We start from the raw sequence: 18,911 nt of genomic DNA, 5'->3' as shown, positions 1-18,911 counted from the left end.
GTAATAATAATTCTGTAACGTTATGGATGTTTCAGGGAACAGTGCCCAAGTTGTTATAAGTGATTATAACCTGTTAATAGTGCAACGTCTCACCTTCTCCTGTTTATGAGGGATGGGAGCCATAGAGGTTGTGAACCCAAAGGACAGGGAGTCCAGAGCCTCATCTGTGCTCATCGGTTTCTGATACAAGTAAACAAACAAGCAAACAAATAACCTTAATTATACACAAAGCATTACAGTAACAGTTTTGTCTTCAAATCCACCACTAGAGAGCGTGTCAGACTAACGCCAAGCATTGAAAGGGGGCATATGTAAACCAGACCAGGAGGAAAAGAAACGACACACCCACCAATCACATTCCCCAGAATCTCAAAGTACTCCGCAAAGGACTCTGAGCAGACTTTTTACTTAACATCAGATTTATCGGTTTCAGTTGTCTTGTAAAAATGAACGATTTATAACCAATGGGAAACTCTAGACAACTCACTTTTGACAACATACTTCAGGGGTAAAAGAGTTTGCCTCATGTTCTATCAAGCTCTTAGACGCAGAGGTATACTACACAGAGAACTGCATTACAAAACAAGGTGTGACCCAGAGGGTGAATGTGTGTGTGTGTAGGTGTGTATAGGTGAATAGGTGTGGAGTAATGAGTGATTGTGTGTTGACTATGTATCTGTTGCTAGTGTGTGTGTGTTTATAAGTGATGGGTTTAGCAGAACTAGAGCCAGCTTGTTGAGGTGAGTCTAATGTTGTTTGCAGAGCCAACACCCCACAGTGCAATGCAACATTCCACACTGTAGAGGTACCCAAAACTGTCAAAAGAGACCATGGGATGGCCTATGGTTTGTTTAGTTAATTTACTGTGTTTTTGTGTGTGTGTGTGCGCACATTGGTGCGTGCACTAGTTAGTGGATATGTGAGGAAGATTGAGAGCAAGAGGAGATGGGGAAGTCAATATCTCAATATTTCTCCCCAGCAGACACTGCATTCCCTAGCAGTAAATACAATGACTTACCGGGACATCTTTTGGCTTGACATCTGCAACTGGGGCCTATGAAAAGTAAAAAATACATTTTTATTCAAAATAATAAAAGTTCAATAATTACATATTTTAGTAGAGTAAGCCTAGATTTAAATAAAATCTGATCATGTTCTCAAAATAATGACAAAATAATATTCAAGGGTGGTAACTATACACAGGCTTTTTTGGCCTAGTCCAGAAATAAACCCTAGTCCAAGCCCTCTACGTTGCATCATATACATCTGAAAGAAAATGATAGATATGGTAGTAGTTCCATCTTGTCATCTGATCAGCTTGGAGAAACTGTGTCCATATTGATTACACCTATCCAGTCCTCTTAGATTAACACAAGTGTCCAGGGGATAAGACAGGGGCTAGGGGTTGTTTCTGGATGGGGCTTACAGCGCATTCAGAAAGTATTCCCTTGACTTTTTCCACATCTTGTTAAGTTACAGCCTTATTCTAAAATTGATTAAATTACTTTTTTTCCTTTTTGCAAATGTAAAAAACAAAAAAACCTGAAATACCTTATTTACATAAGTATTCAGACCCTTTGTATAAGACTCGAAATTGAGCTCAGGTGCATCCTGTCTCCATTGATCATCCTTGAGATGCATCTACAACTTGATTGGAGTCCACCTGTGGTAAATTCAATTGATTTGACATGATTCTGAGAGGCACACAACTGTCTATATAAAGGTCCCACAGTTGACAGTGCATGTCAGAACAAAAACCAAGCAATGAGGTCGAAGGAATTGTCCATAGAGCTCCGAGAGGATTGTGTCGAAGCACAGATCTGGGGAAGGGTACCAAAAAATGTCTGCAGCATTGAAGGTCCCCAAGAACACAGTTTGGAACCACCAAGACTCTTCCTAGAGCTGGCTGCCCGGCCAAACTGAGCAATCGGGGGAGAAGGGCCTTGGTCAGGGAGGTGCCCAAGAACCCGATGGTCACTCTGACAGAGCTCCAGAGTTCCTCTGTGGATATGGGAGAACCTTCCAGAAGGACAACCATCTCTGCAGTACTCCACCAGGCCTTTATGGTAGAGTGGCCAGAGGGAAGCCACTCCTCAGTAAAAGGCACATGACAGCCCACTTGGAGTTAGCCAAAAGGCACCTAAAGGACTCTCAGACCATGAGAGACAAGATTCTCTGGTCTGATGAAACCAAGATTGAATTCTTTGGCCTGAATGCCACGCTTCAAGTCTGGAGGAAACCTGGCACCATCCACACGGTGAAGCATGGTGGTGGCAGCATCATGCTGTGGGGGTCGAGGGAAAGATGAACGGAGCAAAGTACAGAGAGATCCTTGATGAAAACCTGCTCCAGAGCGCTCAGGACCTCAGACTGGGGCGAAGGTTCACCTTCAAACAGGACAACGACCCTAAGCACATAGCCAAGACAACGCAGGAGTGGCCTGTTTTTGCTTTCTCATTATGGAGTATTGTGTGCAGATTGATAACGGGGAAAAAATTATTTATTCCATTTAAGAATAAGGCTATAACGTAACAAAATGTGGAAAAAGTCAAGGGTTCTGAATTCTTTCCGAATGCACTGTATCTCTCTGTTGGAAGACCTGATAACCAAGGGGTTCCAGACAAATGTGTCATGTCAAAGGGAGTACTGCAGTGCAAAGCTAAAGATACATGCAAACTCAAAGCTCTCTAACAGCAATAGGCTGAGGGTTGGATGAAGATGCAGAAGTGATGATGATGTGCAGGAGCAGTAGGAAGAAGACTTGAGGAGGAGGGTGATTTAAAGACTGACCGTGTCCTCAAATCGGTATCCTGGGGGCAATGGGCAGTCTTTCCCCCCACATATCACTCCCTTCTTTGAGGTCAATCCATGCTGTGGACACATGCAACAACAACACACTGTTTTACATGGTGACCAGGTGGACACACATCATCACCCACACACACACACACACACTCTGTGAGGGTGCTGTACCTCTATCACCTCTGGCCCGGTGTATACAGGGGCTGCAGGGGCGAGAGGCTCTGATGAGGGCAAGAAATCAGCCAGGGCATCGAAGGGGTCCGCAGTAAGCTCCTACACATGATGCAACACAACTCAAACACGAGCAATGCAACTCCGTGCCATTCATTTTAGTGCAATATCAAACCCACATAGAGAAAAGATAGATCGCTGATTTACCTCTTTGGCTGCGTTAGCTCCTGGGGGACCTACTTCCACCTGTACCTGTAACCCAGAGCAGGAGAGGTTAGTGAATACAACACTAGGCTACTATCTGTGATACTGCTCAGCTCCTATACCCAACTGAGCTTCTGGATGGCTGTGGGCTCAATTCAACCAAACCCACATAGGTAGTACTCATGCAGGAACAAGATCTTCCTCTTTTTGCTGTAGTCAAATTTCAAAAGGCACTCGCACATCTGAGCTATCTTTGTTGCAGGTGCACTGTAACAATTGAATAACATGAGAAAAAATAAGAAACCCGCACACTGCTCTTGCTTGTATCACTGCTCTATGTTAAGCTTTTACGTATCAGCCTCAAGGCCTTCGTCAGAGCTCTGATAAAGAGCAGTGATACTAGCAAGAGCAGTGTGCGGGTTTCTTATTTTTTCTCCTGTAATCAAATAAAGTTGCAGAATGGTACAGCAATTGGCAGGTAGCCTAGCGGTTAAGAGCGTTGGGCCAGTAACCAAAAGGTTGCTGATTCGAATACCTGAGCCGACAAGGTGAAACATCTGTCGATGTGCCCTTGAGCAAAGCACTTAATTCTAATTGCTCCTGTATGTCGCTCTGGATAAGAGTGTCTGCTAAATGGCTAAAATGTAAAATGGTACAGCAGATATCCTTCACTACTTCCACTGCTTCCAAGTCCCTGTTACTGTGTCACTGTGTTAATTCATGATCTTGGTTACATTGTGTGAAAACAGTGAAAGAATGAAGATGACACAAACAAGTGATCAATGATAGCCCCCTAACCCCAGGGATAGCCCCACCCTCAAGAGCCTTGTACTGTAGCGTGGTTAATACCCCAACGTAGTCTGGAGTCTACCTTGGTCTGTGGCCCCTTCAGAGAGGCGTCTCCAGCCGCGACTGCTGGTGCAGCAACAGCCGTAACCAGCTTAGCAGGATCCTTTTTAGCCATGTCAACTTTGCTTGATGTGGTGGGCACACTCTATAAACGCATATGGTTCAGGCCATTAGACGAGGTGCAGAGAAGAGTTCAGAGAGCTGCGCATAATCTTACAGTCACAGTTTAGTGGAGTGATAGGATGATAGTTAGCACCTTATCTGTCATAGGTAATGGCAAGGAAAGGCGCCGTGAGAAGAGAAGTACCTGAACCAAAATGTGTAGTCACAGTTTACTAGAGTAATAGGAAGGTAAACAAACCCAGAAGCAATACTAGATATGGTGTGATGCAACCAGAAGAAAAAGTAAAGGTGGAAATATATTGTGGCTTCTCTGTGGTGACAACAGATGTGACAGACTTGGAAGACATGGTTTGTCTTGATGTGTTAAGCGTAATATAAAGTGTAGGCAAGCTGGGAAGACTCAGTCATAGAGCTTAAGAGTGTCTGTTCAATTCCTACTTAGACACACATACACCTCCAGGCCAGAAGTAAGGAAGTCCAAAGCAGAGATATGTTTTGAAATATATCGCCAGAGAGAATATGAAGATAGAATACCATATAAAGGGGTGGAAGAATGACTAAAACCTCAAGATCACGGGAGAGATGATGAGGAAGACATAACACATGGAATAATGACCCAGGAAGAGAGTGTTGAATGGGGAAGTGAGGTTAAAGAGAGCCAGGCCGGGCAAATAATAAAGATTCAAAGAGAGAGGCCCCACACTCCTCAACTGTCTGCTATCTACCTTGGCTGTCTGTTTCGGAGACTCTTGGACCTTTGGTACTTCAGTTTTCCATGGAGTTGCCGCCTCCCCTACAATATTGCCTCCTCCAGTGGTAGGAGGTGTAGCTTTGGCTGGGTGCATGGGTGCCGTCTACAATCAAGAATGAGTTCAAACTCAATGTATACAACAGAAACAGAGCAAATTCGATGTATTGACACCCTGTAACAACGGTTAATGCAATAACAACAATTGATTTTTTTACGTAATAAAACCAGTTCATTTAATAACTAATAATAACTAATGTAATAACTTGCTATTTAACGTAATAAACAATTGGAACGGATAACCTTTTCCGCTTAATGTAATAAGTTACGTTAACCTGTGATTATTACGTTATCAGGTGAGTATCAACTCACTCTCTTTCGCTTGCTTAACACGCCCTTGCAGGATTGGACCTCTAAGAAGTGGACAACAACTTTGTTTCACCTATGATATGCTTATGAATATTCATATGTGGCAGTATAAAAGTCTCAGAGAGAGTTAGAGCAGAGAGACTCTTCAGACTCTGAACACAGACACTCATTAGTCAGCTGGGTCAGACAGAGACATTGTGTATAGCTTCTGTTTAAAACTATCAATGTGGCTGTCATGGACTGTCCATGCATCTAGTGCCCTGTCTATGAATTTGAAAGGGGTTACATTTCATCAGTCCCAGCCCCATACACCAAAATAGTGGCTTGCTTCTGAAGCTAAGCAGGGTTGGTGCTACTCGCTCCCTGGATGGGAGACCAAGGGCCTCATTTATTTAAAAAATGTGTAGCACAGATTTGATCATAAATTGTGGGTATGACAAAATCCACAGCAACAATGTGAACATTTGGTTGTTGAGCCAATTGGAATGTTTGATGAAGGGATGCTTTCCTCATAGAATCCAACTAGTTATGTAGTTATAAATACATATGGTCCAGCAACAACATGACCCACAATCACAACATCAGGTTACAGGTAATCATTTCAAGTCTATTTTACTGTAAGTTAGATGATCAGGACGATCATACTTTCTTGTATGTCAATCACTTTTTTTTTTTTAATGAAAAAATAGGTATCATAGCTAGGTCAATTTGGGAACAGAATGAGAAAGGTTTTGATAGAAATTTCACGTTCAGTATATCATATAAAACAGTGTCACACTGTAGTGTGTGTGTATACGCGTCTGTGTGGTGTGTGTGTGTGTGTGGTGTGTGTGTTTGTGCATGTGTACATTTCAATTTGTGATTGTGAGGGTGTCTCTATGGGGGCGGCAGGTAGCTTAGTGGTTAAGAGCGTTGTGCCAGTAACCGAAAGGTCGCTGGTTCTAATCCCCGAGCCGACTAGGTGAAAAATCTGTCGATGTGCCCTTGAGCAAGGCACTTAACCCTAATTGCTCTTGTAAGTCGCTCTGGATAAGAGCGTCTGCTAAATGACGTAAAATGTAAATATACAGTGACCGTACGTACATACCCCAACCAGAAGCCATGGATTACAGGCAACATCCGCACTGAGCTAAAGGGTAGAGCTGCCGCTTTCAAGGAGCGGGACTCTAACCCAGACGCTTATAAGAAACATTGGACATAAGCGTTTGTCATGGTTTATTTAGTGTTATGCATGGCTTATGTGATGTAGTCATGATGTAGGACCTGTTTCTTTGGTGTTATTTACCTTTTCCACCTTAGCTTTCTTGTCAGCGGGGGGAGCAGGAGACTTGGTCACAGGAGCAGACATAAACTCTTCAGCTTTCTGGAAGAAGAAGAAGAAGAAGATTATTATTTGGTTTGTTAAATACTGTTTCTTAGGTTCTAGTTGAGAGGAACCGGGGAAAGCTCATTTGAAGCCTTCACCAGAAGGCTGTCTTTACAGAACGTTAACATGACATAACAGTTGTCATAAGCTATTACAGCTGACACTGTGTCAAAATGAAATAAATGGTAATCTTGTATGTATCATCAATACAATATGGCATTAGCATCAGCAGTAAGTGGCTAGCAAGTTAGCTGTCCAACAAGCTAGCCTACATTGTGCTATGTGTCATTATGACTGTGCTATGTCAGTTGACATAACTTGACATTGGTTCTCATAACAGTTTACCATCTCATGCTAATGACAGTTAATATAATCTGTCTTTCTTTACCTTGATGGGAGCTGATGGAGGTGGAGCAAAGTTGGAGAAGCCAGCAGACAAGGCATCAATGGCAGCCAAATCCTCCACTTTCTGTCAACAGATGAAATATCATCGGGTTTTAATGACACCTCACTTTATGGCTGGGCGATATATCGAATTAATTCGAATGTATGCCTGTATCGCAAGAATCGAGGTTTTGTAATTTATATTTTTTATGAGCGTTTACTTCCGCTTGTTTTCGTGTTGTATTTTTGGTCTCGTCTCTTTCGCTCCTTCTGTGCACCTCCCCATTTACACCAGAAATCTATATATACTAAAGAAATGCAAGTCTCCGCCCTAACAAGTTTACGTTCAAAATAAACCCATAGAAACGCATTGGGCTTATTTTGGACAGATTTTAGCGAGATGTACGCCTGTTCCTCTATGCTTTACACACACCAACAAGCCTTGCCTCTCACGCCAACAAAGTTGAGAGATCATATCCTCACTGACAAGCGGTTTCAACTCGCTACTTGTACTTGAGGTTTAGTGCAACAGAATCGGTCATATTGACACCAAAACACATTGAGACATTATTTTACTGTAATAGGGGATAAGTTAACTTTTCTAACGATACACCTTTTATGTCTCAACTACTCAAATTGCGCGCAGAGCAGACACGACTAAAACGAGAGTATGAAAAAACAATCATATAAGGAATTGGCAACTCGTTCTCATTCTGAGAAATAAGGTAGGCCACTTGATTTCAACATCTGAACAAAGTGGACATGCTAACATGCTTTTCAAACAGTTGGAGACAGACAAAAGGGTGTGTTCATAACAATTCAACTGTTCAACCTTGTTAGCGAGCAAATAGAGCCAAACTGGCTACACTTGAAATATGAAGATAAACTGGCTAATCACTAGCACATGGGCTTGAGAGATTGTTGATGAGACCTGTGCTAATTTTCTATAGCCTAATGCCTGCTACAAGAAGTTAGTCATGTTTAGTGAATGTGCATTATGCTTGGTTCTAGTTAAATTTGTAACAAAAAATGGCATTTTCATAGACTTGAAAGCAAGATAAGTAATTATTGCAAAAAAAGCAGATTCAACTATTTTGATAAAATAATTAAATTATTAGTGGGTCTTATGGTTGTGGAAGGCTTATACACTATATACAGTGCATTCGGAAAGTATTCAGACCCCTTTCCTTTTTCCACATTTTGTTACGTTACAGCCTTATTCTAAAATGTATGACATAATTCCCCCCCCCCCCCCCCCCCCAATTTACACACAGTACCCATAATGACTAAGTGAAAAAAAAATAGCAAACATTTCTACAAACCTGTTTTTGCTTTGTCATTATGGGGTATTGTGTGTAGATTGATGATGGGGAAAAAACTATTTAATCCATTTTAGAATAAGGCTGTAACGTAACAAAATGTGGAAAATTTCAAGGGGTCTGAATACTTTCTGAATGCACTATATACAAAAGTATGTGGACACCCCTTCAAATTAGTGGATTAGGCTATTTCAGCCACATCCGTTGCTGACAGGTGTATTTAATCGAGCACAAAGCCATGCAATCGCCATAGACAAACATTGGCAGTAGAATGGACTTACTGAAGAGCTTTTTGACTTTAAAAGACTTTAAACGATGCCACCTTTTCATCAAATTTCTGCCCTGCTAGAGCTGCCCCGGGCAACTGTAAGTGCTGCTCTTGTGAAGTGGAAACGTCTAGGAGCAACAACGGCTCAGCCGCAAAGTGGTAGGCCACACAAGCTCACAAAACGGGACTGCCGAGTGCTGATGCGCGTAGCGCGTAAAAATCGTCTGTCCTCGGTGGCAACACTCACTACTGAGTTCCAAACTTCCTCTGCAAGCAACGTCAGCACAATAACTGTTCGTTAGGAGCTTCATGAAATGGGCTTCCATGGCAAAGCAACCACACACAAGCCTAAGATCACCATGAGTAATTCCAAGCGTCGGCTGGAGTGGTGTTAAGCTCGCCGCCATTGGACTGGAGCAGTGGAAACACATTCTCTGGAGTGATGAATCACTCTTCCCCATCTGGCAGTCCAACGGAAAAATCTGGGTTTGGCGGACGCCAGGAGAACGCTACCTGCCCCAATGCATAGTGCCAACTGTAAAGTTTGGTGGAGAAGGAATAATGGTCTGGGCTGTTTTTTGTGGTTCGGGCTAGACCCCTTAGTTCCAGTGAAGGGAAATCTTAACGCTACAGCATACAATGACATTCTAGACGATTCTGTACTTCCAACTTTGTGGCAACAGTTTAAGGAAAGCCCTTTCCTATTTCAGCATGAAAATGCCCCAGTGTACAAAGCGAGTTCTATACAGAAATGGTTTGTCGAGATCGGTGTGGAAGAACTTGACTTGCCTGCACAGAGCCCTGACCTCAACCCCATCGAACACCTTTGGGCTGAATTGGAACACCGACTGTGAGCCAAGCCTAATCGCCCAACATCAGCATCCGTGCCCGACCTCACTAATGCTCGTGGCTGAATGGAAGGAAGTCTCCACAGCAATGTTCCAACATCTAGTGGAAAGCCTTCCCAGAAGAGTGGAGGCTGTTATAGCAGCAAAGGGTAGACCAACTCCATATTCATGCCCATGGTTTTGGAATGAGATGTTCGTCGAGCAGGTGTCCACATACCTTTGGTCACGTAGTGTATTTAGCCTAGGTTTAACTTCACAAGCCCTGAATTCATTTGATTATTGCTGACTGTTTAAAATGCAGTGTATTTGACCTTTAATTGTACAACAACATTTATTTAGAGTAAACATTAAAAAAAATTAAGATATACAGTGGGGAGAACAAGTATTTGATACACTGCCGATTTTGCAGGTTTTCCTACTTACAAAGCATGTAGAGGTCTGTAATTTTTATCATAGGTACACTTCAACTGTGAGAGACGGAATCTAAAACAAAAATCCAGAAAATCACATTGTATGATTTTTAAGTAATTGATTTGCATTTTATTGCATGATATAAGTATTTGATACATCAGAAAAGCAGAACTTAATATTTGGTACAGAAACCTTTGTTTGCAATTACAGAGATCATACGTTTCCTGTAGGTCTTGACCAGCTTTGCACACACTGCAGCAGGGATTTTGGCCCACTCCTCCATACAGACCTTCTCCAGATCCTTCAGGTTTCGGGGCTGTCGCTGGGCAATACGGACAATCAGCTCCCTCCAAAGATTTTCTATTGGGTTCAGGTCTGGAGACTGGCTAGGCCACTCCAGGACCTTGAGATGCTTCTTACGGAGCAACTCCTTAGTTGCCCTGGCTGTGTGTTTCGGGTTGTTGTCATGCTGGAAGACCCAGCCACAACCCATCTTCAATGCTCTTACTGAGGGAAGGAGGTTGTTGGCCAAGATCTCGCGATACATGGCCCCATCCATCCTCCCCTCAATACGGTGCAGTCGTCCTGTCCCCTTTGCAGAAAAGCATCCCCAAAGAATGATGTTTCCACCTTCATGCTTCACGGTTGGGATGGTGTTCTTGGGGTTGTACTCATCCTTCTTCTTCCTCCAAACACGGCGAGTGGAATTTAGACCAAAAAGCTATATTTTTGTCTCATCAGACCACATGACCTTCTCCCATTCCTCCTCTGGATCATCCAGATGGTCATTGGCAAACTTCAGACGGGCCTGAACATGCGCTGGCTTGAGCAGGGGGACCTTGCGTGCGCTGCAGGATTTTAATCCATGACGGCGTAGTGTGTTATTAATGGTTTTCTTTGAGACTGTGGTCCCAGATCTCTTCAGGTCATTGACCAGGTCCTGCCGTGTAGTTCTGGGCTGATCCCACACCTTCCTCATGATCATTGATGCCCCACGAGGTGAGATCTTGCATGGAGCCCCAGACCGAGGGTGATTGACCGTCATCTTGAACTTCTTCCATTTTCTAATAATTGCGCCAACAGTTGTTGCCTTCTCACCAAGCTGCTTGCCTATTGTCCTGTAGCCCATCCCAGCCTTGTGCAGGTCTACCATTTTATCCCTGATGGCCTTACACAGCTCTCTGGTCTTGGCCATTGTGGAGAGGTTGGAGTCTGTTTGATTGAGTGTGTGGACAGGTGTCTTTTATACAGGTAACGAGTTCAAACAGGTGCAGTTAATACAGGTAATGAGTGGAGAACAGGAGGGCTTCTTAAAGAAAAACTAACAGGTCTGTGAGAGCCGGAATTCTTACTGGTTGGTAGGTGATCAAATACTTATGTCATGCAATAAAATGCAAAGTAATTACTTAAAAATCATACAATGTGATTTTCTGGATTTTTGTATTAGATTCCGTCTATCACAGTTGATGTGTACCTATGATAAAAAATTACAGACCTCTACATGCTTTGTAAGTAGGAAAACCTGCAAAATCGGCAGTGTATCAAATACTTGTTCTCCCCACTGTATATTGTGAATCGCCCATAAGTTTGAAAAAATGTAGATATGATTTTTAGGCCATATCGCCCCACCCTACCTCACTTATTATTTATAGTGTCACTGGTCAGGACCTCAGTCTCACCCGAAAGTAATAATAATTCTGTAACGTTATGGATGTTTCAGGGAACAGTGCCCAAGTTGTTATAAGTGATTATAACCTGTTAATAGTGCAACGTCTCACCTTCTCCTGTTTCTGAGGGATGGGAGCCATAGAGGTTGTGAACCCAAAGGACAGGGAGTCCAGAGCCTCATCTGTGCTCATGGGTTTCTGATACAAGTAAACAAACAAGCAAACAAATAACCTTAATTATACACAAAGCATTACAGTAACAGTTTTGTCTTCAAATCCACCACTAGAGAGCGTGTCAGACTAACGCCAAGCATTGAAAGGGGGCATATGTAAACCAGACCAGCAGGAAAAGAACCGACACACCCACCAATCACATTCCCCAGAATCTCAAAGTACTCCGCAAAGGACTCTGAGCAGACTTTTTACTTAACATCAGATTTATCGGTTTCAGTTGTCTTGTAAAAATGAACGATTTATAACCAATGGGAAACTCTAGACAACTCACTTTTGACAACATACTTCAGGGGTAAAAGAGTTTGCCTCATGTTCTATCAAGTTCTTAGACGCAGAGGTATACTACACAGAGAACTGCATTACAAAACAAGGTGTGACCCAGAGGGTGAATGTGTGTGTGTGTAGGTGTGTATAGGTGAATAGGTGTGGAGTAATGAGTGATTGTGTGTTGACTATGTATCTGTTGCTAGTGTGTGTGTGTTTATAAGTGATGGGTTTAGCAGAACTAGAGCCAGCTTGTTGAGGTGAGTCTAATGTTGTTTGCAGAGCCAACACCCCACAGTGCAATGCAACATTCCACACTGTAGAGGTACCCAAAACTGTCAAAAGAGACCATGGGATGGCCTATGGTTTGTTTAGTTAATTTACTGTGTTTGTGTGTGTGTGTGTGTGCGCACATTGGTGCGTGCACTAGTTAGTGGATATGTGAGGAAGATTGAGAGAAAGAGGAGATGGGGAAGTCAATATCTCAATATTTCTCCCCAGCAGACACTGCATTCCCTAGCAGTAAATACAATGACTTACCGGGACATCTTTTGGCTTGACATCTGCAACTGGGGCCTATGAAAAGTAAAACATACATTTTTATTCAAAATAATACAAGTTCAATAATTACATATTTTAGTAGAGTAAGCCTAGATTTAAATAAAATCTGTCCCCAAGAACACAGTTTGGAACCACCAAGACTCTTCCTAGAGCTGGCTGCCCGGCCAAACTGAGCAATCGGGGGAGAAGGGCCTTGGTCAGGGAGGTGCCCAAGAACCCGATGGTCACTCTGACAGAGCTCCAGAGTTCCTCTGTGGATATGGGAGAACCTTCCAGAAGGACAACCATCTCTGCAGTACTCCACCAGGCCTTTATGGTAGAGTGGCCAGAGGGAAGCCACTCCTCAGTAAAAGGCACATGACAGCCCACTTGGAGTTAGCCAAAAGGCACCTAAAGGACTCTCAGACCATGAGAGACAAGATTCTCTGGTCTGATGAAACCAAGATTGAATTCTTTGGCCTGAATGCCACGCTTCACGTCTGGAGGAAACCTGGCACCATCCACACGGTGAAGCATGGTGGTGGCAGCATCATGCTGTGGGGGTCGAGGGAAAGATGAACGGAGCAAAGTACAGAGAGATCCTTGATTAAAACCTGCTCCAGAGCGCTCAGGACCTCAGACTGGGGCGAAGGTTCACCTTCAAACAGGACAACGACCCTAAGCACATAGCCAAGACAACGCAGGAGTGGCCTGTTTTTGCTTTCTCATTATGGAGTATTGTGTGCAGATTGATAACGGTTCCAGACAAATGTGTCATGTCAAAGGGAGTACTGCAGTGCAAAGCTAAAGATACATGCAAACTCAAAGCTCTCTAACAGCAATAGGCTGAGGGTTGGATGAAGATGCAGAAGTGATGATGATGTGCAGGAGCAGTAGGAAGAAGACCTGAGGAGGAGGGTGATTTAAAGACTGACCGTGTCCTCAAATCGGTATCCTGGGGGCAATGGGCAGTCTTTCCCCCCACATATCACTCCCTTCTTTGAGGTCAATCCATGCTGTGGACACATGCAACAACAACACACTGTTTTACATGGTGACCGGGTGGACACACATCATCACCCACACACACACACACACACTCTGTGAGGGTGCTGTACCTCTATCACCTCTGGCCCGGTGTATACAGGGGCTGCAGGGGCGAGAGGCTCTGATGAGGGCAAGAAATCAGCCAGGGCATCGAAGGGGTCCGCAGTAAGCTCCTACACATGATGCAACACAACTCAAACACGAGCAATGCAACTCCGTGCCATTCATTTTAGTGCAATATCAAACCCACATAGAGAAAAGATAGATCGCTGATTTACCTCTTTGGCTGCGTTAGCTCCTGGGGGACCTACTTCCACCTGTACCTGTAACCCAGAGCAGGAGAGGTTAGTGAATACAACACTAGGCTACTATCTGTGATACTGCTCAGCTCCTATACCCAACTGAGCTTCTGGATGGCTGTGGGCTCAATTCAACCAAACCCAAATAGGTAGTACTCATGCAGGAACAAGAGCTTCCTCTTTTTGCTGTAGTCAAATTTCAAAAGGCACTCGCACATCTGAGCTATCTTTGTTGCAGGTGCACTGTAACAATTGAAAACATGAGAAAAAATAAGAAACCCGCACACTGCTCTTGCTTGTATCACTGCTCTATGTTAAGCTTTTACGTATCAGCCTCAAGGCCTTCGTCAGAGCTCTCTTTATTAAGCTTTTACATATCAGCCTCAAGGCTTTCGTCAGTGCTCTGATAAAGAGCAGTGATACTAGCAAGAGCAGTGATACTAGCAAGAGCAGTGTGCGGGTTTCTTATTTTTTCTCCTGTAATCAAATAAAGTTGCAGAATGGTACAGCAATTGGCAGGTAGCCTAGCGGTTAAGAGCGTTGGGCCAGTAACCAAAAGGTTGTTGATTCGAATACCTGAGCCGACAAGGTGAAACATCTGTCGATGTGCCCTTGAGAAAAGCACTTAATTCTAATTGCTCCTGTATGTCGCTCTGGATAAGAGTGTCTGCTAAATGGCTAAAATGTAAAATGGTACAGCAGATATCCTTCACTACTTCCACTGCTTCCAAGTCCCTGTTACTGTGTCACTGTGTTAATTCATGATCTTGGTTACATTGTGTGAAAACAGTGAAAGAATGAAGATGACACAAACAAGTGATCAATGATAGCCCCCTAACCCCAGGGATAGCCCCACCCTCAAGAGCCTTGTACTGTAGCGTGGTTAATACCCCAACGTAGTCTGGAGTCTACCTTGGTCTGTGGCCCCTTCAGAGAGGCGTCTCCAGCCGCGACTGCTGGTGCAGCAACAGCCGTAACCAGCTTAGCAGGATCCTTTTTAGCCATGTCAACTTTGCTTGATGTGGTAGGCACACTCTATAAACGCATATGGTTCAGGCCATTAGACGAGGTGCAGAGAAGAGTTCAGAGAGCTGCGCATAATCTTACAGTCACAGTTTAGTAGAGTGATAGGATGATAGTTAGCACCTTATCTGTCATATGTAATGGAAAGGAAAGGCGCCGTGAGAAGAGAAGTACCTCAACCAAAATGTGTAGTCACAGTTTAGTAGAGTAATAGGAAGGTAAACAAACCCAGAAGCAATACTAGATATGGTGTGATGCAACCAGAAGAAAAAGTAAAGGTGGAAATATATTGTGGCTTCTCTGTGGTGACAACAGATGTGACAGACTTGGAAGACATGGTTTGTCTTGATGTGTTAAGCGTAACATAAAGTGTAGGCAAGCTGGGAAGACTCAGTCATAGAGCTTAAGAGTGTCTGTTCAATTCCTACTTAGACACACATACACCTCCAGGCCAGAAGTAAGGAAGTCCAAAGCAGAGATATGTTTTGAAATATATCGCCAGAGAGAATATGAAGATAGAATACCATATAAAGGGGTGGAAGAATGACTAAAACCTCAAGATCACGGGAGAGATGATGAGGAAGACATAACACATGGAATAATGACCCAGGAAGAGAGTGTTGAATGGGGAAGTGAGGTTAAAGAGAGCCAGGCCGGGCAAAGAATAAAGATCCAAAGAGAGAGGCCCCACACTCCTCAACTGTCTGCTATCTACCTTGGCTGTCTGTTTCGGAGACTCTTGGACCTTTGGTACTTCAGTTTTCCATGGAGTTGCCGCCTCCCCTACAATATTGCCTCCTCCAGTGGTAGGAGGTGTAGCTTTGGCTGGGTGCATGGGTGCCGTCTACAATCAAGAATGAGTTCAAACTCAATGTATACAACAGAAACAGAGCAAATTCGATGTATTGACACCCTGTAACAACGGTTAATGCAATAACACTGGTTAATGTAATAACGTTTCTAAATGTAATAACTTGATTTTTTTATGTAATAAAACCAGTTCATTTAATAACTAATAATAACTAATGTAATAACTTGCTATTTAACGTAATAAACAATTGGAACGGATAACCTTTTCCGCTTAATGTAATAAGTTACGTTAACCTGTGATTATTACGTTATCAGGTGAGTATCAACTCACTCTCTTTCGCTTGCTTAACACACCCTTGCAGGATTGGACCTCTAAGAAGTGGACAACAACTTTGTTTCACCTATGATATGCTTATGAATATTCATATGTGGCAGTATAAAAGTCTCAGAGAGAGTTAGAGCAGAGAGACTCTTCAGACTCTGAACACAGACACTCATTAGTCAGCTGGGTCAGACAGAGACATTGTGTATAGCTTCTGTTTAAAACTATCAATGTGGCTGTCATGGACTGTCCATGCATCTAGTGCACTGTCTATGAATTTGAAAGGGGTTACATTTCATCAGTCCCAGCCCCATACACCAAAATAGTGGCTTGCTTCTGAAGCTAAGCAGGGTTGGTGCTACTCGCTCCCTGCATGGGAGACCAAGGGCCTCATTTATTTAAAAAATGTGTACGCACAGATTTGATCATAAATTGTGGGTATGACAAAATCCACAGCAACAATGTGAACATTTGGTTGTTGAGCCAATTGGAATGTTTGATGAAGGGATGCTTTCCTCATAGAATCCAACTAGTTATGACAAAGACATAAATACATATGGTCCAGCAACAACATGACCCACAATCACAACATCAGGTTACAGGTAATCATTTCAAGTCTATTTTACTGTAAGTTAGATGATCAGGACGATCATACTTTCTTGTATGTCAATCACTTTTTTTATTTTTATGAAAAAATAGGTATCATAGCTAGGTCAATTTGGGAACAGAATGAGAAAGGTTTTGATAGAAATTTCACGTTCAGTATATCATATAAAACAGTGTCACACTGTAGTGTGTGTGTATACGCGTCTGTGTGGTGTGTGTGTGTGTGGTGTGTGTGTTTGTGCATGTGTACATTTCAATTTGTGATTGTGAGGGTGTCTCTATACAGTGACCGTACGTACATACCCCAACCAGAAGCCATGGATTACAGGCAACATCCGCACTGAGCTAAAGGGTAGAGCTGCCGCTTTCAAGGAGCGGGACTCTAACCCAGACGCTTATAAGAAACATTGGACATAAGCGTTTGTCATGGTTTATTTAGTGTTATGCATGGCTTATGTGATGTAGTCATGATGTAGGACCTGTTTCTTTGGTGTTATTTACCTTTTCCACCTTAGCTTTCTTGTCAGCGGGGGGAGCAGGAGACTTGGTCACAGGAGCAGACATAAACTCTTCAGCTTTCTGGAAGAAGAAGAAGAAGAAGATTATTATTTGGTTTGTTAAATACTGTTTCTTAGGTTCTAGTTGAGAGGAACCGGGGAAAGCTCATTTGAAGCCTTCACTAGAAGGCTGTCTTTACAGAACGTTAACATGACATAACAGTTGTCATAAGCTATTACAGCTGACACTGTGTCAAAATGAAATAAATGGTAATCTTGTATGTATCATCAATACAATATGGCATTAGCATCAGCAGTAAGTGGCTAGCAAGTTAGCTGTCCAACAAGCTAGCCTACATTGTGCTATGTGTCATTATGACTGTGCTATGTCAGTTGACATAACTTGACATTGGTTCTCATAACAGTTTACCATCTCATGCTAATGACAGTTAATATAATCTGTCTTTCTTTACCTTGATGGGAGCTGATGGAGGTGGAGCAAAGTTGGAGAAGCCAGCAGACAAGGCATCAATGGCAGCCAAATCCTCCACTTTCTGTCAACAGATGAAATATCATCGGGTTATAATGACACCTCACTTTAGGGCTGGGCGATATATCGAATTAATTCGAATGTATGCCTGTATCGCAAGAATCGAGGTTTTGTCATTTATATTTTTTATGAGCGTTTACTTCCGCTTGTTTTCGTGTTGTATTTTTGGTCTCGTCTCTTTCGCTCCTTCTGTGCACCTCCCCATTTACACCAGAAATCTATATATACTAAAGAAATGCAAGTCTCCGCCCTAACAAGTTTACGTTCAAAATAAACCCATAGAAACGCATTGGGCTTATTTTGGACAGATTTTAGCGAGATGTTCGCCTGTTCCTCTATGCTTTACACACACCAACAAGCCTTGCCTCTCACGCCAACAAAGTTGAGAGATCATATCCTCACTGACAAGCGGTTTCAACTCGCTACTTGTACTTGAGGTTTAGTGCAACAGAATCGGTCATATTGACACCAAAACACATTGAGACATTATTTTACTGTAATAGGGGATAAGTTAACTTTTCTAACGATACACCTTTTATGTCTCAACTACTCAAATTGCGCGCAGAGCAGACACGACCAAAACGAGAGTATGAAAAAACAATCATATAAGGAATTGGCAACTCGTTCTCATTCTGAGAAATAAGGTAGGCCACTTGATTTCAACATCTGAACAAAGTGGACATGCTAACATGCTTTTCAAACAGTTGGAGACAGACAAAATGGTGTGTTCATAACAATTCAACTGTTCAACCTTGTTAGCTAGCAAATAGAGCCAAACTGGCTACACTTGAAATATGAAGATAAACTGGCTAATCACTAGCACATGGGCTTGAGAGATTGTTGATGAGACCTGTGCTAATTTTCTATAGCCTAATGCCTGCTACAAGAAGTTAGTCATGATTAGTGAATGTGCATTATGCTTGGTTCTAGTTAAATTTGTAACAAAAAATGGCATTTTCATAGACTTGAAAGCAAGATAAGTAATTATTGCAAAAAAAGCAGATTCAACTATTTTGATAAAATAATTAAATTATTAGTGGGTCTTATGGTTGTGGAAGGCTTATACACTATATACAGTGCATTCAGAAAGTATTCAGACCCCTTCCCTTTTTACACATTTTGTTACGTTACAGCCTTATTCTAAAATGTATGACATAATCCCCCCCCCCCCATCAATCTACACACAGTAC

At 42.7% G+C, this 18,911-nt stretch overlaps 1 protein-coding gene across 4 annotated transcripts in view; it reads right to left on the bottom strand.

Moving 5' to 3' along the window:
* LOC311133807 (uncharacterized protein) overlaps positions 1-18,911 on the bottom strand; it is a 92,481-nt gene that overhangs the window by 13,572 nt on the left and 59,998 nt on the right. For all 4 annotated transcript variants that reach the window (XM_084167385.1, XM_084167383.1, XM_084167384.1 and 1 more), the window contains 18 exons: positions 17,645-17,725; positions 17,176-17,253; positions 15,652-15,780; positions 14,826-14,948; positions 13,893-13,937; positions 13,686-13,787; positions 13,503-13,583; positions 12,568-12,603; positions 11,641-11,727; positions 7,021-7,101; positions 6,552-6,629; positions 4,875-5,003; positions 4,049-4,171; positions 3,181-3,225; positions 2,974-3,075; positions 2,791-2,871; positions 1,019-1,054; positions 94-180 (listed from right to left, as the gene is read on the bottom strand). In XM_084167385.1, coding sequence (XP_084023511.1) covers positions 94-180; positions 1,019-1,054; positions 2,791-2,871; positions 2,974-3,075; positions 3,181-3,225; positions 4,049-4,171; positions 4,875-5,003; positions 6,552-6,629; positions 7,021-7,101; positions 11,641-11,727; positions 12,568-12,603; positions 13,503-13,583; positions 13,686-13,787; positions 13,893-13,937; positions 14,826-14,948; positions 15,652-15,780; positions 17,176-17,253; positions 17,645-17,725 — 1,524 coding nt within the window. The remainder of the gene's footprint in view (positions 1-93; positions 181-1,018; positions 1,055-2,790; positions 2,872-2,973; positions 3,076-3,180; positions 3,226-4,048; positions 4,172-4,874; positions 5,004-6,551; positions 6,630-7,020; positions 7,102-11,640; positions 11,728-12,567; positions 12,604-13,502; positions 13,584-13,685; positions 13,788-13,892; positions 13,938-14,825; positions 14,949-15,651; positions 15,781-17,175; positions 17,254-17,644; positions 17,726-18,911) is intronic.

The sequence above is a fragment of the Coregonus lavaretus genome (assembly GCF_964263955.1).
Source record: "Coregonus lavaretus genome assembly, chromosome: 8".
Classification (NCBI taxonomy): domain Eukaryota; kingdom Metazoa; phylum Chordata; class Actinopteri; order Salmoniformes; family Salmonidae; genus Coregonus; species Coregonus lavaretus.
Note: the sequence above shows the minus strand (reverse complement) of the source record. Positions and strands in the feature narration are given on the sequence as shown.